The 14222-nt window shown below is 47.7% G+C and overlaps 2 protein-coding genes across 2 annotated transcripts in view; one reads left to right on the top strand and one right to left on the bottom strand.

Annotated features, from left to right (window-relative positions):
- The window catches only part of TMEM132A (transmembrane protein 132A), a 293626-nt gene extending 285919 nt beyond the window's left edge, over window positions 1–7707 (top strand). The window contains exon 12 of the mRNA XM_085651462.1: window positions 4433–7707. Coding sequence (XP_085507588.1) covers window positions 4433–6709 — 2277 coding nt within the window. The 3' untranslated portion in view covers window positions 6710–7707. The remainder of the gene's footprint in view (window positions 1–4432) is intronic.
- SLC15A3 (solute carrier family 15 member 3) overlaps window positions 7617–14222 on the bottom strand; it is a 134252-nt gene continuing 127646 nt past the window's right edge. Inside the window, exon 8 of the mRNA XM_085651463.1 lies at window positions 7617–11589. Within this exon, the coding sequence (XP_085507589.1) occupies window positions 11432–11589 (158 nt within the window). The 3' untranslated portion in view covers window positions 7617–11431. The remainder of the gene's footprint in view (window positions 11590–14222) is intronic.

The raw sequence follows: 14222 nt of genomic DNA, 5'->3' as shown, positions 1-14222 counted from the left end.
AAAGGAAGGGGCTAGAGCGACTCTCTCTGTCTGGAGGCTGACTCCATGCTGAAATGAAAGGAAGGGGCTAGAGCGACTCTCTCTGTCTGGAGGCTGACTCCATGGTGAGATGAAAGGAAGGGGCTAGAGCGACTGTCTGTCTGGAGGCTGACTCCATGGTGAAGTGAAAGGAAGGGGCTAGAGCGACTCTTTCTGGAGGCTGACTCCATGGTGAAATGAAAGGAAAGGGCTAGAGCGACTCTCTCTGTCTGGAGGCTGACTCCATGCTGAAATGAAAGGAAAGGGCTAGAGCGACTCTCTCTGTCTGGAGGCTGACTCCATGGTGATATGAAAGGAAGGGGCTAGAGCGACTCTGTCTGGAGGCTGACTCCATGGTGAGATGAAAGGAAGGGGCTAGAGCGACTCTCTCTGTCTGGAGGCTGACTCCATGGTGAAATGAAAGGAAGGGGCTAGAGCGACTCTGTCTGGAGGCTGACTCCATGCTGAAATGAAAGGAAGGGGCTAGAGCGACTCTCTGTCTGGAGGCTGACTCCATGCTGAAATGAAAGGAAGGGGCTAGAGCGACTCTCTCTGTCTGGAGGCTGACTCCATGCTGAAATGAAAGGAAGGGGCTAGAGCGACTCTCTCTGTCTGGAGGCTGACTCCATGGTGAAATGAAAGGAAGGGGCTAGAGCGACTCTCTCTGTCTGGAGGCTGACTCCATGCTGAAATGAAAGGAAGGGGCTAGAGCGACTCTGTCTGGAGGCTGACTCCATGCTGAAATGAAAGGAAGGGGCTAGAGCGACTCTCTCTGTCTGGAGGCTGACTCCATGCTGAAATGAAAGGAAGGGGCTAGAGCGACTCTGTCTGGAGGCTGACTCCATGCTGAAATGAAAGGAAGGGGCTAGAGCGACTCTCTGTCTGGAGGCTGACTCCATGCTGAAATGAAAGGAAGGGGCTAGAGCGACTCTCTCTGTCTGGAGGCTGACTCCATGGTGAAATGAAAGGAAGGGGCTAGAGCGACTCTCTCTGTCTGGAGGCTGACTCCATGGTGAAATGAAAGGAAGGGGCTAGAGCGACTCTCTGTCTGGAGGCTGACTCCATGCTGAAATGAAAGGAAGGGGCTAGAGCGAGTCTCTCTGTCTGGAGGCTGACTCCATGGTGAAATGAAAGGAAAGGGCTAGAGCGACTCTCTATCTGGAGGCTGACTCCATGGTGAAATGAAAGGAAGGGGCTAGAGCGACTCTCTCTGTCTGGAGGCTGACTCCATGCTGAAATGAAAGGAAGGGGCTAGAGCGACTCTCTCTGTCTGGAGGCTGACTCCATGGTGAAATGAAAGGAAGGGGCTAGAGTTTTTCCTTGGCCAGCCGGCTCTCCCTCGGCTGCTCAGTGTGCTGTTAGGTCACTGAGAAAACAGTGTTGAGATTATTAGTTTACTTGGGTTGTGCCCTAGTGTAGCACGCGCACATATAAAACAGAGTATTCTGCATTTGGATTTCTTGGTAATTGTAGCTATTTGTGTGTGCACAACTTGAGTGTAAGCACCACAGCATTAGATCACTTCCTGGAAGGTCTTGGCGAAGATCCTAGTCTGCTTCTAAAGACGTTCAAAGCGCTAGAAAGGGTCTCCAGTACTTCTAGCTGCTTTGGCACTCTGCCAGAGCCCTAATAAAAAATCATTGCAGTGCCACATGGTTTGCCCTTTGGGGTCAGGAGCACCTCATTCCAACTCAACCGCTCCAGTATAGGGTCATTTTTGATACAAAGAGCTTGTGTATTTAGTTTGCATTCCCTGGAATTTCCCAAACGGAGCAAAACTCCTCTATCGGAATGTTTGGTTCGGCTTTACGGGCCCTCTGGATGCCTGCTGACGGCCTCCTGTCTATACAGCATATCTGGGCTCTCTGTGGGCAAGAGACTGTGGTACTGTGAGGAGAACTTGTGAGTGCACAAACAAACACACATCAAGGATTTGTCATGGGTAACCGCGTCTGGTTGTAGGGGTTGCTCTGCTTCTTTGGGGGGACTGCAAGCGTGCACCTTCTCCGGGCAGACCTATCCATAAACCATGCATTTAGACTGGCATTTGCCATGGGATGGTTCTGTCATCATGACCAGTATCTCAACTCCTAGAGGAAGTAAGTGCCTAGCATTATCGGCCCTAGTCCAACATGTTCTATTGGATTTTCAGTTGAATCGCATCATTTAGTTTTCTATATTATTCCTAAAGCTACACATTTCGAGTGAAAGTGAGTACATGTGCCAAATGCCAGAAGGAAATGTGTACATTAGATTGACAGAATGGTCGCTTTGTGACGTGCCATTTAACCATTTACCACCTAAAATCATATATCTGAAAACAAGCTTACTCTTCTGCATAGTGGCATGTCTTCGCATTTGTTGTCAGTTGCTTGTGGGGAACAGTTGGCAGTAGGCCAAACACATACTTCTAAAGGGGTAAAGCTGCAACTGAGTCCCTGTACAAGCGATACGCAGAGCAAGGAGATGGTCTTCAGTTCGTAAAGTACAACTGGCAGAACCCCGATGTCATACTAGGTGAGCAGATGGGACGAGCAGTGTTAAGAAATGCGCTGATAACTTCATTCACCTATTAATTTCCTCAGTCTCTGTATTGAGCGACAGCCTCAACCGGAACTGACCCACACACACCTGGGGGGCTCAAAGAATTTGAAACTCACCTTCTTCCCATACGCTTCCATTCCTTTACGACGTGTCACCTTCTTCCCATACGCTTCCATTTCTTTACGACGCGTCACCTTCTTCCCATACACTTCAATTCCTTTGCTATGCTTCCCCACTGCCACATGCCTGTGATACTCATTTCTGCATCTCTGCCTGTACAGATGTTATTACCCTCAAGTGTTTGTATGTGACATCAGTCAGTGTGAATGTAACCTGTGCGCCTTGCCACCTATTCATGTCATGTAGGAATGCTCCCAATAAAATAGTGCTGCCTCCTTAAATATTGGTATCACTTGCTAACCTGAGAACCGTGTGAATCTACAACAGCGTGAATCTACCACAGATTCATGGGTTCCTGTCAAACGCACAAGGCATCTCCTTACAGGCCCCTACTGGGGTTGGCAAGTGGTTGTCTCGACCGAGTACTAGATCTCATGATTATGCACAGCACGTGAATCAAAAACAGACATTAATAAAATTGTAAAGCCAGTGTTACAGGTAAGTAATGTTTTCTTGGTCTCCTGTCTGTGCCTTGATGTTTCAAACAGGTGAGCTCATACTACGTCTTTCTTTCCTCCCCCCTCCATCCTTGCTTCTGTTGAGTAAATGATTCATGAAGGGGTCCTTTTAGATGGTGACTTGTCATTGATACGTCCGGTCAGGGAGGTTGTATTGTTTCACCTATCACGATTGAGAAAAGTGGTTTCCATTCTCCCTTGTCAAGGGCGGTTAGTGCTAGAAGAACAGTGAATTCTGGACTCGATTATAAATAATACATCTGTGTGTTGCATTCCAACTACTTGGTTTAACAACCATAGCTGGCCCAAAATGCTGGTGTAGGAAACTCATCAGACCTTCAAAAATATACCAAGCATCGGACTTGTATCCCTCCAGTGGCTTACACTGCCCAGTCACATTCACTTTACAATTCTTTGTTTGCTCCACAACGCCCTCCGTAGGAAAGGACATAGGGTTGATTTAGATGTCGGCGGATTAGTTACTCCATCTCAACGGTGACGATATCCCATCCGCCGAAATATAAACTCCTTTATATCCTATGGGATTGATATTTTGGCAGACGGGATATCCGTCACCGCTGTGATGGAGTAACCAGTGCGTCGAGATCTACGTCAGGCCCGAGTTACCTGGCCACCATGTTTGCAACCCATTCAACATTCCTTTCATCTGAACGACACACACTTCTATTTCTATGAAATGGCAGCAACAAACACCAGAAGGAAGGAATGTCTCATTTTTGTCCCAGGGTTTTAGAATACTCTCTAGGAAGAGATTTAATTAGAACCTCATTATCCAAGACTCTGCTTTTAAAAAAATAATTTTTCAAGGAATGCTCAGGACACAGGATTGTGGCGGGAGTGCGTCCCTGGTATGCCAGCGTACTATTCCAGGCAACATGTCATTACAGCCCAGAGAGATTTTTGTAATGTGTGTCATACACATGTATCCATTAGTAACACAACCCTCTGTTCTCCATTTTCTCTTATTTCTTCTGTTATGTTTCCATCCTTTTCTAACTCCCCTTCTCTCCTGCTATGTAAACTAGGAGTACAACTGTCTCTCGCCAGGCTCTCGCCTCTTAATTGCAGCGAATACTGAACTTTTTAAATTTCTTGTACCTTTTTCTCCCCAACTCAATCTTCTGTAGAATAAACGCATGTATTTCCATCTCTATTTCGCTTCTTATTCTTTGACCCCTGTGTGAACTCAGACATTTTCCTTCTTTCTGCAGGAGGCAGCTATGGGCCTGTGGCTGGTATTCAGTGACGTCACCATCGCGCCCGTCGAGCTCTATGACCATCGACACATGTTCCTCACGGCCTCTTCCATGGACCACCATGTCCTATCTGTGTCCCTGGATCCTGCTGGGGCCTGGCCAGTGCCAATGACTGTTGTGGCAGAGGGCCACGGGGAAGGTCCCTTCCTTCTCATCTCCCTTCAAGTTCCAGAGCCTTGCCGCAAAGGGAAGCACCGGACCCCGCTTGCCTCCGGCACTGGCTGGGTCAACGTTGACTACGGGGAGAAGAACTATAGAATGATGCCAAAAACCCCAACTGCCCCCAGCCTGACCCCAGATGACCCTGACATGCAGGCAGGTCCTCCATTCTCTAGAGAGGAGGGGGCCATGTTTGGACACATCCCTACTCTCAAGACTACCAAGCAGAGTGGCACGGAGCGCAGTAGGGGTGGAGTAGCTGTGGTTCCTCTTCCTGACCGCTGGCCTTCACTCCGAAAATTTGACCATGAGGACGACTTTGGCTTAATTCCGACCTCTGAGTTGCCCATGGACTTTGATGACTATGAGGATGGCGATGTCGTCAGAACTGCTCATGGTGTTACGGACCTAGAAGTAGGGATGTACGTGCTTCTGGGTGTTTTTTGTCTTGCCATATTAATATTCCTGATCAACTGCGTGGCATTCATGCTCCGCTACCGGCACAAGAAGGCACCGGAAGCGGAAGGTTCAGGGAGTAACCATGCCACGGGCGCACAGCCTCACAACTGGGTCTGGCTGGGGACTGACCAGGAGGACCTAAGCCGGCAGCTGGACATGAGGGGTCTGGAGACCCCCCTCACCAGGTCTGATGGGTCCAGGGAGCTTGGCAGCACTTCTTGTGGCTGCAGGGCACCCGCAGAAGGGGGTGAGGGACAAGACGCTGAAGGGAAGAATTGGGGTGCTGGGAATCTAGGTGGCTTGCCAGGAACCAAGTCAGTAGAAGAGATGAGGGCTAGGTCACAAGTAGAGGATCCTAGTTCCCTCACAAGCACATTTCATCCACTACTTCCAGTAAAAAATCAGGGAACCTCCTTTCTCGATGCCGCAAGTAGCGGCATGATCCCCCGAAGGGACCATCCCCTGGATGTTGCGAGCCATGCTTCCAATACATTCGCTTTGAAGGAACTCCAGCCCCAAGGGCTTACCGCAAAAGTGCCAAACACGCAAGGCTCTAACACAGTATCTTGGAGAGAGCTCTGTAGTCAGGGTTCAAACCTTCTGAGTACTCTCGGGACTACCCACCAGAGTAACACACTTTCTAGAAAGGGCCTGAACAACAGCGCGCTTGAGTCAGCGGTGCCCAACGCGCTTGGATCCAACACGCTTACCAGGAAGAAGCACTGCCCAGAAGGGCCTGAGAACAACCCAGCCAACACTCTGGGGTCCAACACGCTCGGCATGATGGGGTTAAGCATCCAGGAGCCTGGGAACCAGGCAACCAACACTCCAGGGTCTAGCACACTCTCCAGAAGAAAACAGAATCTCCAAGAAACTGAGAACCAGGTACTTACTATTCAAGCATCAAACACCCTCTCCAGGAAAAAGCTGAGTCCTGATGTGGATGAAAGCCGAATGACTGCTACACTAGGGTCCAATACACTCTCCAGGAAGGGGCACGGCACTCACGGACCTGAGAACCAGGCGCCCAACACTCCAGGGTCTAACACGCTTTCCAGGATGGGACTGAGTAGTCAAGGTTCAGACATCCAGGGCCCAAATCTTCAAGGTTCTAACACGCTGTTTAGGAACGGGAAGATCTCCCAGGGGGTTGAGGGCCTTGGTCTCAATATTCTAGGAACCAACATTCTCTCCAGGAACGTGCCGGAGAATCAGACACCCACTGCTCCAGGGTCGAACCCACTCTCCAGGAAGGGGCTGAGCTCCCAGCCATCCAATTACCTCAGCACCAACGGGTCTGGCTTAGTTTCTGGTAAAGCGCTAAGTAACCAAGGGTCTGACATATCCCTACAGCAGCTCCAAGGTCGGGGATCCAATCTCTTAGGAGCCAAAGGGCCCTCTATACAGATGGAGACAGAGCCACTGGGAATAAGACGCAGACGCGCAGAGCTTGGCATGTTGGCCCCTCATGTTTCCGATGGTAACTATCCGGCTCCAGTGCAGTCCATCTTGGTCGCCAGTGAAGAGGATATAATGTGGGTCTGCGAGGACATGGGACTGAGAGACCCTGAGGAGCTCCAGAGTTACATGGAACGGATCAGGGGCAACTCTTGAGCAAGAGCCCCCTTCTTCTAGGAACCCACTTGGATTTCTGGAGGGTCTAGGACTTAAAAGAAAACCCACTGGAGGCGCTAAAACAGAGGCATCTTTCTCCCTAGGGCCCACTTGTCCCTTATTCTTCAAAGGCAATGATGCCTTTGCAATCTAGCTCTGACCCCTTGGCCGGTAGTCTTACTACCGATGCAGTCAGTTGTGATTTTGTTTACGCATCAGTTTCCCACCCTTGGTGTGTTCTACTGCTCCTTTCGACGGTCATCGGGCCTAAGCTACTGGATATGAATCACCAGGCCACTGGTTGCTGCCCTTGAGACTCTAACAAGTGAAGATAGACGTAGGTCTTGGGTTCCAGGTCCTACCAGTCAAGGCCTGGTCTAATAACACCTCGCGCCTCGTTACTATCCAGAATTCTGCTAATAGATGGAGGACAACTTAAATTCCCCTGGTATGGTCCTATGAACTCCTCCCACTTGGTGTTTATCTTGTGCCTCCTGGATAGTATCCTTGAGTACGTACCAGCTAGGAGCTGATCGCTTGCCCCGAGGTTCTACCGGCAGGAAGTAGTTCTGAGGTATTGGAGAGCCTTACCTTCAAGGAATTCAGACCCAAACCCTAGTTCATTTTCCCCATTTCTATTCTTTGTAGAAGGCGGATGGCTCCCCCTTGAGGGGTACGTAGTATATCCTCTTCCCATTCCCCTTTCCCTTCGATCGATACTTGTCCTCTATAGTGTTGGCTCCAGCTGTTCCTCAGCTTCCCAGCTAGGAGTTAGGGTGGGATACGGTGGCAGGTTTACCTCTCTCCTCACCTTAAACATTCCCCTTAATTTATTGGTAAGCTGTGTTTTTTATATATATAAATAGAAATCATTTTCCACAGCCTCCATGTAACACATTTTGATCACTTTTAGATATTAAAATTGTTAATTTATTGGTCAGGATTTGTTCCTCGCTTTATAGAATGACTACAATAAAATGGCAAATGTTTTTTATGAATTTAAAGTGACTTGAGGTTTTCTTTGTGTTTGGGATACAGATTTTGCTGGATGGACATTAGAAGGGGTCGGGGTGATGGTCCTCTCCTTATAGTCCACATCTTTGCTTCTCAAAGACCCATCCAGCATTGGTCTTCTTGTCCGCTCTCCAGTCCAGCAGCAGAGTGCACAAAAGAGGAAAGGCAGAAGTACATACTACTACTAACTGGAAAAGCAAACCCAGAGGTGAGATCGCTGTGGACAGGACTCGGCGCTTCCTGAACAAATGGAAGGTTCATCTCATGAGCAGCTCGGAGACACCCAAGTGGTCTTGCATCAAAAGAGCGTTGGGTCTTAGAGGTGTTCCTCTGTGGCTCATGTCTTGCTGCCCGCGGGACGGGTGATATTTTTATAATGCCCTCCCTTGGTGATTGGGGACCCAAAGAGTTGAGGATTCAAAACGTCCCTATATGGAATGAGCCTTTTATGCAGGTAGAGAATTCATCTGAAGGTAGAACTTGTGCATAGAGTGGAGCGTTGATTATCCCTGACAGAGAAACTCCTGTCTATAAGCAGCCTAGCACCTATGCATATAATGTAGCACTCTCGAGTGCTGACACAGTTTGCTCTCTTTATGCATGCTATTGTTGTATGTGTGCAGACAGTGAAGGGTCCTTCTTCGGTCATATGGAAGCTCCTATCTTCGTGCAGTCTGTAGCCGAGTGTATCCATGGAGTGGAGGGTACCATGGCGCTTGCACAGAAGATCGTGTGTTTCTATGTTATATAGAGGTACGCCTTCATGCAGTGAATACTCAGTCAGCGCACACAGAAACCTTGACTTTACAGAGACTGTGTGTGCTTTAAGTGGTGGATTCCTCAGTGGTAACACATAAATTCTTCTCTTTATGCAGTCTGTGGTTGTATGTGCATACATGAGAGATTCAGATTCTGTAAGTAGAGGCTCAGAAGTTCCTTTTTTAAAGTTTTTTTTTTTAACACCGTCTTGGGTATATACACACAGTGGAGGGGTCTCAATGCTAAAACAGAGACTTCCTTCTTTAAGCAGACTACGGTTCAACACGTGCATACGAGGGTGGTCTTTCATTGCTGATCTGGAGACTTCCTTCTTTATGCAGGCTAGGGTTCAACATGTTCATACAGTGGAGGTCTTTCATTGGTCATCTAGAGACTTCCTTCTTTATGCAGGCTATGGTTCAACATTTACATACAGTGGACGTCTTTCATTGCTGATCTGGAGACTTCTTTCTTTATGCAGCCTATGGTTCAACATGTACATACAGTGGAGGTCTTTCATTGCTCTAGAGACTTCCTTCTTTATGCAGCCTATGGTTCAACATGTACATACAGTGGAGGTCTTTCATTGCTCTAGAGACTTCCTTCTTTATGCAGCCTATGGTTCAACATGTTCATACAGTGGAGGTCTTTCATTGCTTATCTAGAGACTTTCTTCTTTATGCAGCCTAGGCTTCAACAGGTGCATACATAGAGGTCCTTCATTGCTGATCTGGAGACTTTTCCCTTTATGCAGTCTAGTGTTCACCATGTGCATACGGTGCAGGTCTTTCAATGCTTATACCGAGACTTCCTTCTTTATGCAGGATAGGATTCAACATGTGTATACGGTGGTGGTCTTTCATTGCTGATCTGGAGACTTCCTTCTTTATGCAGCCTAGGGTACAACATGTACATACAGTGGAGGTTTTTCATTGCTCATCTAGACTTCCTTCTTTATGCAGCCTAGGGTTCAACATGTTCATACAGTGGCAGTCTTTCATTGCTGATCTGGAGACTTCCTTCTTTATGCAGCCTAGGGTTCAACATGTTCATACAGTGGCGGTCTTTCATTGCTGATCTGGAGACTTCCTTCTTTATGCAGCCTAGGGTTCAACATGTGCATACAGTGGCGGTCTTTCATTGCTGATCTGGAGACTTCCTTCTTTATGCAGCCTAGGGTTCAACATGTTCATACAGTGGAGGTCTTTCATTGCTGATCTGGAGACTTCCTTCTCTAGGGTTCAGCATGTTCATACAGTTGGAGGTATTTCATTGCTCATCTAGAGACTTTCTTCTTTATGCAGCCTAGGCTTCAACAGGTGCATACAGTGGAGGTCTTTCATTGCTCATCTAGAGACTTTCTTCTTTATGCAGCCTAGGCTTCAGCAGGTGTATACAGTGGAGGTCTTTCATTGCTGATCTGTAGACTTTTCCCTTTATGCAGTCTATTGTTCACCATGTGCATACGGTGGAGGTCTTTCAATGCTGATACCGAGACTTCCTTCTTTATGCAGGATAGGATTCAACATGTTCATACGGTGGTGGTCTTTCATTGCTGATCTGGAGACTTCGTCCTTTACGACAGTTAGTATTCAACATGTGCATATGGTGGTGGTCTTTCAATGCTGATCGGAAGACTTCCTGTTTTATGCAGACTAAGATTCAACATGCACATACAGTGGAGGTCTTTCATTGCTGAGCTAGCGATTTCCTTTTTCGAGTTGAGCTGTACTCACAAGAACGGAATGCTTCACCACAGGCGAAAACCATGGCTGTACACTTGGTCCTACCTTCACCCAGTTTTACAGGGAAGTGCACTGACATGCGGTTTGACATGCATAGGTGCACCAGGTGGTCCTGAAACATTTTTGGTGTGACCTTTGCATCGAACGAGGTGTGGAACACTTCAAAAGGTAAAGATCTTGATATTGCTGTCCAGTCTTGGGTGGCACTCGAAGAGTCTGCGGGCAAGGGAGTGATGCTATGTGGGTTCCTAGCAGGCTGCCCTGGTCATTCAGTGGTCTTCGTCTGCTTCAGTGCCCTATTCAGGGAGGGGAGACCGGAGACTACATGGGTGGGGGTGTCGCATGCCTCATTGTTCTGTATGACTGATACAGGTGGCATCTGTTGTATATACAGCGAGATGACTTTACAGGTCTCTTGACTTATGCACATTTATCCTGAGCTCGGAGATGGGGAACCAATGGCTGCTTCACAGAGTCTTTTGCTTCCTTCATCTGTTGCAGGTTGTGTTAGTTGAGTTTCAGCTGAAGTGCTTTTCATGAGATTACCATTTCCTGATCGACCTCTGCGGTCTCTGGAGAGAAGATTGCATGAGTGCATCACAGGGATCAGCTTGTCTCATTAGTCGACTTGAGTTGCCGCTCTGAGGCTGCATGGTGTTTGTATAGTGCAGCGTTCACCAAGTCCTTGGCCTCTTGACACGTATTTGACGTATGGGAAAGTAGAGCAGGATTTCTTCTTCACCCCCATTTCACGTTCTACTCTTGCTTCGCCTCTGGGATCTGAGTAGGTGGATGTATATGTGCCGCCAGGAGTCCCTTGTATTGAAGGTGACGCCTGCTTATGGTCTTGCTTCGCCTCTGTGCTCTACGAGGCAGTGGATGGACATGTGCTGCCAGCAGCAAGTTCTATTGTTCATCTAATTCGAGTGTCGTCTGAGGTGTCTACAAGGTGACGTCTTCTCATAGCCTTGCTTTGCCCCTGCGGTCTGTGGGGAAGTGATTGCACTTGTGCTTCCCGAAGACACAGAGGGGGTCGCTCATTACGTAGTCTTGCCTTGCCTCTGCCTGGTAATCGATAGGAGCCCCCTTAGGGGCTCGTTAAGGGGGCTCAGTTTCCATCTGTGGTCTTTGAGGAGGTAAACCTCAGCCATCAGTTCTTTGCTGCTCCCCCTTACCAAACCCCCTAGAGTCCCAAGCGAGGATCCTATGTGCTTCCATTGCCTTCGTTGACGCACAGTCGGCAGGCCTCCCGCTCCCTCCGCTCATAGTTGACTGAGATGAGGACGAAGACCAGCAAAGTGATCGCCTGGATCCCCCCCAGCAGGAAGAAGTAGAAGTCCATGTGGCATTTATTGATGTTCCCTGTGGATGAATGAAAAACAATCAAAATGTTAAACAATTGGACCGTTGGGTAATTTTCACGCATTACACGGTCTCATCCTCACTGCCTCCTCCCTCCGTGAGCTCACTACGCCACATGATGTTGCCTCATACGAATAAAAACAAAAAAAACAAAATCCTCCATTTTTTAAACTTTTTTTAAACCATAAAGTGAGGTATACAGTTCTGAATCCTTAAGGACATATTTGGTTGGAAGGTTTCCAAGTGTGACAGACGGGGAACACTGCTCTGTCGTCAGAACCCTAAGGAAGATGTTTGCTGTGGTAGTGGACGCACTGACGTGGACTCCGGACACCTCGGTTCCAATCCCACTTGTAATAGTCGGCAAAATATTAGGTGGTTCTGGGGAAATCACTTGGAGTGATTACTCCATCACAACGGTGACAAATATGCCGCCCGCCGAAATGTAAATCCCTTTATATCCTATGGAATTTATATTTCGGTGGACGGGATATTCGTCACCGTTGTGACGTAGTAACCCGTCCGCCAACATCTAAATCGGGCCCTTAAACTCATTGCATCTCGAAGTGTGATGTACGAATGCGGTTTTGGAATGCAAAGTGTGTAGTTCAATATGCAATCCCACCTGCCCGTGAGCAATACCTTCAATATTCTCAAAGTGGTGTTCAAAACTCACTTTTTGTCCAGTTAAGGATGTGCTAAGTAACGCCAGCACATACATAAGGAAGGTTAAAGCACCCATAATTACAGGCCACCAGCAAAAAGCCTCCGGTCTAAAAGTTTGCATTGAGAAAATACAGAAACAATTTAAAAACACTGTAAAAACATTCACTATGGTCAAATATTAGCATTATTTTCTCAGAGCCAAGTTTAAAAACCATAATGTGCAACTAATGCATTTTGATAAGAGAACAGGTTAAGAGAACCTTTCACACCACCGGTAAATTTACACATCTTTGAAGTTTAGCGGAGCAGTGCATAGCCAGAAAGAGGAAGTAGAAGTCGCCAATGAGTCGCTTGCAGGGATCGGAGATGAGAAGGCGTACCGTGGAAGGGTAAGATCAATACAGCTTAGGGGGCATTTTTTGGGCATGTTTTGTAAGGAGTGTGGGCATCACTGTAATTAAGGTTTAAAATAATACACTCCCTGAGAAACAGGAAGTTAATGAAGGAAGTTAAGGTAAATAAGTTGTTGATATTTTGGAAGTCGAAATTCTGTTACTGTGTTGACCTCAAAGAGTTCCCCTGATGCCACCCAAAGTTCACACCTCTCCTCAGGCCGCTCCTCATTTTAATTGGGTGCGCACTCATTCCACACAATCCTACACCAAGGCATAGATTTATTGTATCCTCTAGGAAGCTGGGTGGACGCCTGGTTAACAAGCTCCTACACCTTGTAATGTACCGGTCATTGAAGTGTCTGTTTCAAAGTACAAGGGAACCCTCTGTAGTGCTCAAGCGACTGCCACTGCGCTACATACTTTGGAGTGAGACCCTGCACACTCTTGTACCCATCCTTGACCACTGTGTGTGTGCAGAATAGCATCCTAGACCAAAAAAAGTACCCGAGTCCCGTCCTCCTTCCACCCCACACACCACAGGTGTCTTCCCTGGTCTCCTCCTTGGTGTTTTCAGGTACCAGCATTTTACAAATCAAATACAGGACATGAGGGATAATTGCGAAGTTGGCTTCCTCATAAGAGATAGAGACCCTCCTGCATGTACTTCTCGGCACGAGTAGGCTTTTAATCCCAAACGTAATGGAATCAAACACTCTAGGTCTCTTGCTACTGCCAAAGAGACTCAAGCTCCACTGTAGAGCTGAGAATGTTGCTCAGGTCAGAAAACCAGACGTTTGGGCCCCTGGCAGTGCTACCAAAATCAGGTTGGTAGGAAGCTTGATCTGTAGCTGCAATGAGAGAGGTCTTTGAGCTGCCTGTGACAGATGCCTGCCCAGCTGGCTCATGTAGGACACGACTGGTACCAACTGCACGTGCTGGTGGTGGACCAGACAACAGTAAGATTATCACATCAGAGGACCCGGCTTGATTCCGTGCAATGTCACGCGAATACGAACCAGTACCACATCCGTTGGATTGTCAACAATTGTACTGCATTTTCGATTCTTTTCACTTCAGTGTACTTAACTCTAAGACCACTTTCTGATGATGCTATTGCCGGACCTTAGCTAACTCTAAAACCAAAAATTATCCAGTACCACTCAGCCTACAATGATTTAGGCAGTTTCCCCACATTTGTTGTCAGCCTGTTATTAAAAAAAATACAGCCTCGCTCATTTCCTCTTCCCCTTCAGACATTAAATAGTCTCCTCCTAGTCATTACCAACTCACCACCATCTAAACCAGTCCCACTCACTCGCTGACCATCTGCAACCAGAATCACCCGGTGACTTTCAAACTTCTACCCTCAAACCCAACCATCTCTGCGTTCTTGCAACTATCTAACATGACCTCTCCGGGTGATTTCTGACATAGAGAGGAAACCTGTCTCTTCTCAATAAATTCCTAAACTAATCCACCTAACCTACCTTGCTTGACCTACAAAACCCCCTGTCTAACAAACTCACTGATCACTCTGACCGCGATCCTATCCCTCCCTAGGGATACCCCACC

The sequence above is a fragment of the Triturus cristatus genome, chromosome 4_1 (genome assembly GCF_964204655.1).
Source record: "Triturus cristatus chromosome 4_1, aTriCri1.1, whole genome shotgun sequence".
NCBI lineage: Eukaryota > Metazoa > Chordata > Amphibia > Caudata > Salamandridae > Triturus > Triturus cristatus.
This window is presented reverse-complemented; position numbering and strand designations above follow the sequence as displayed.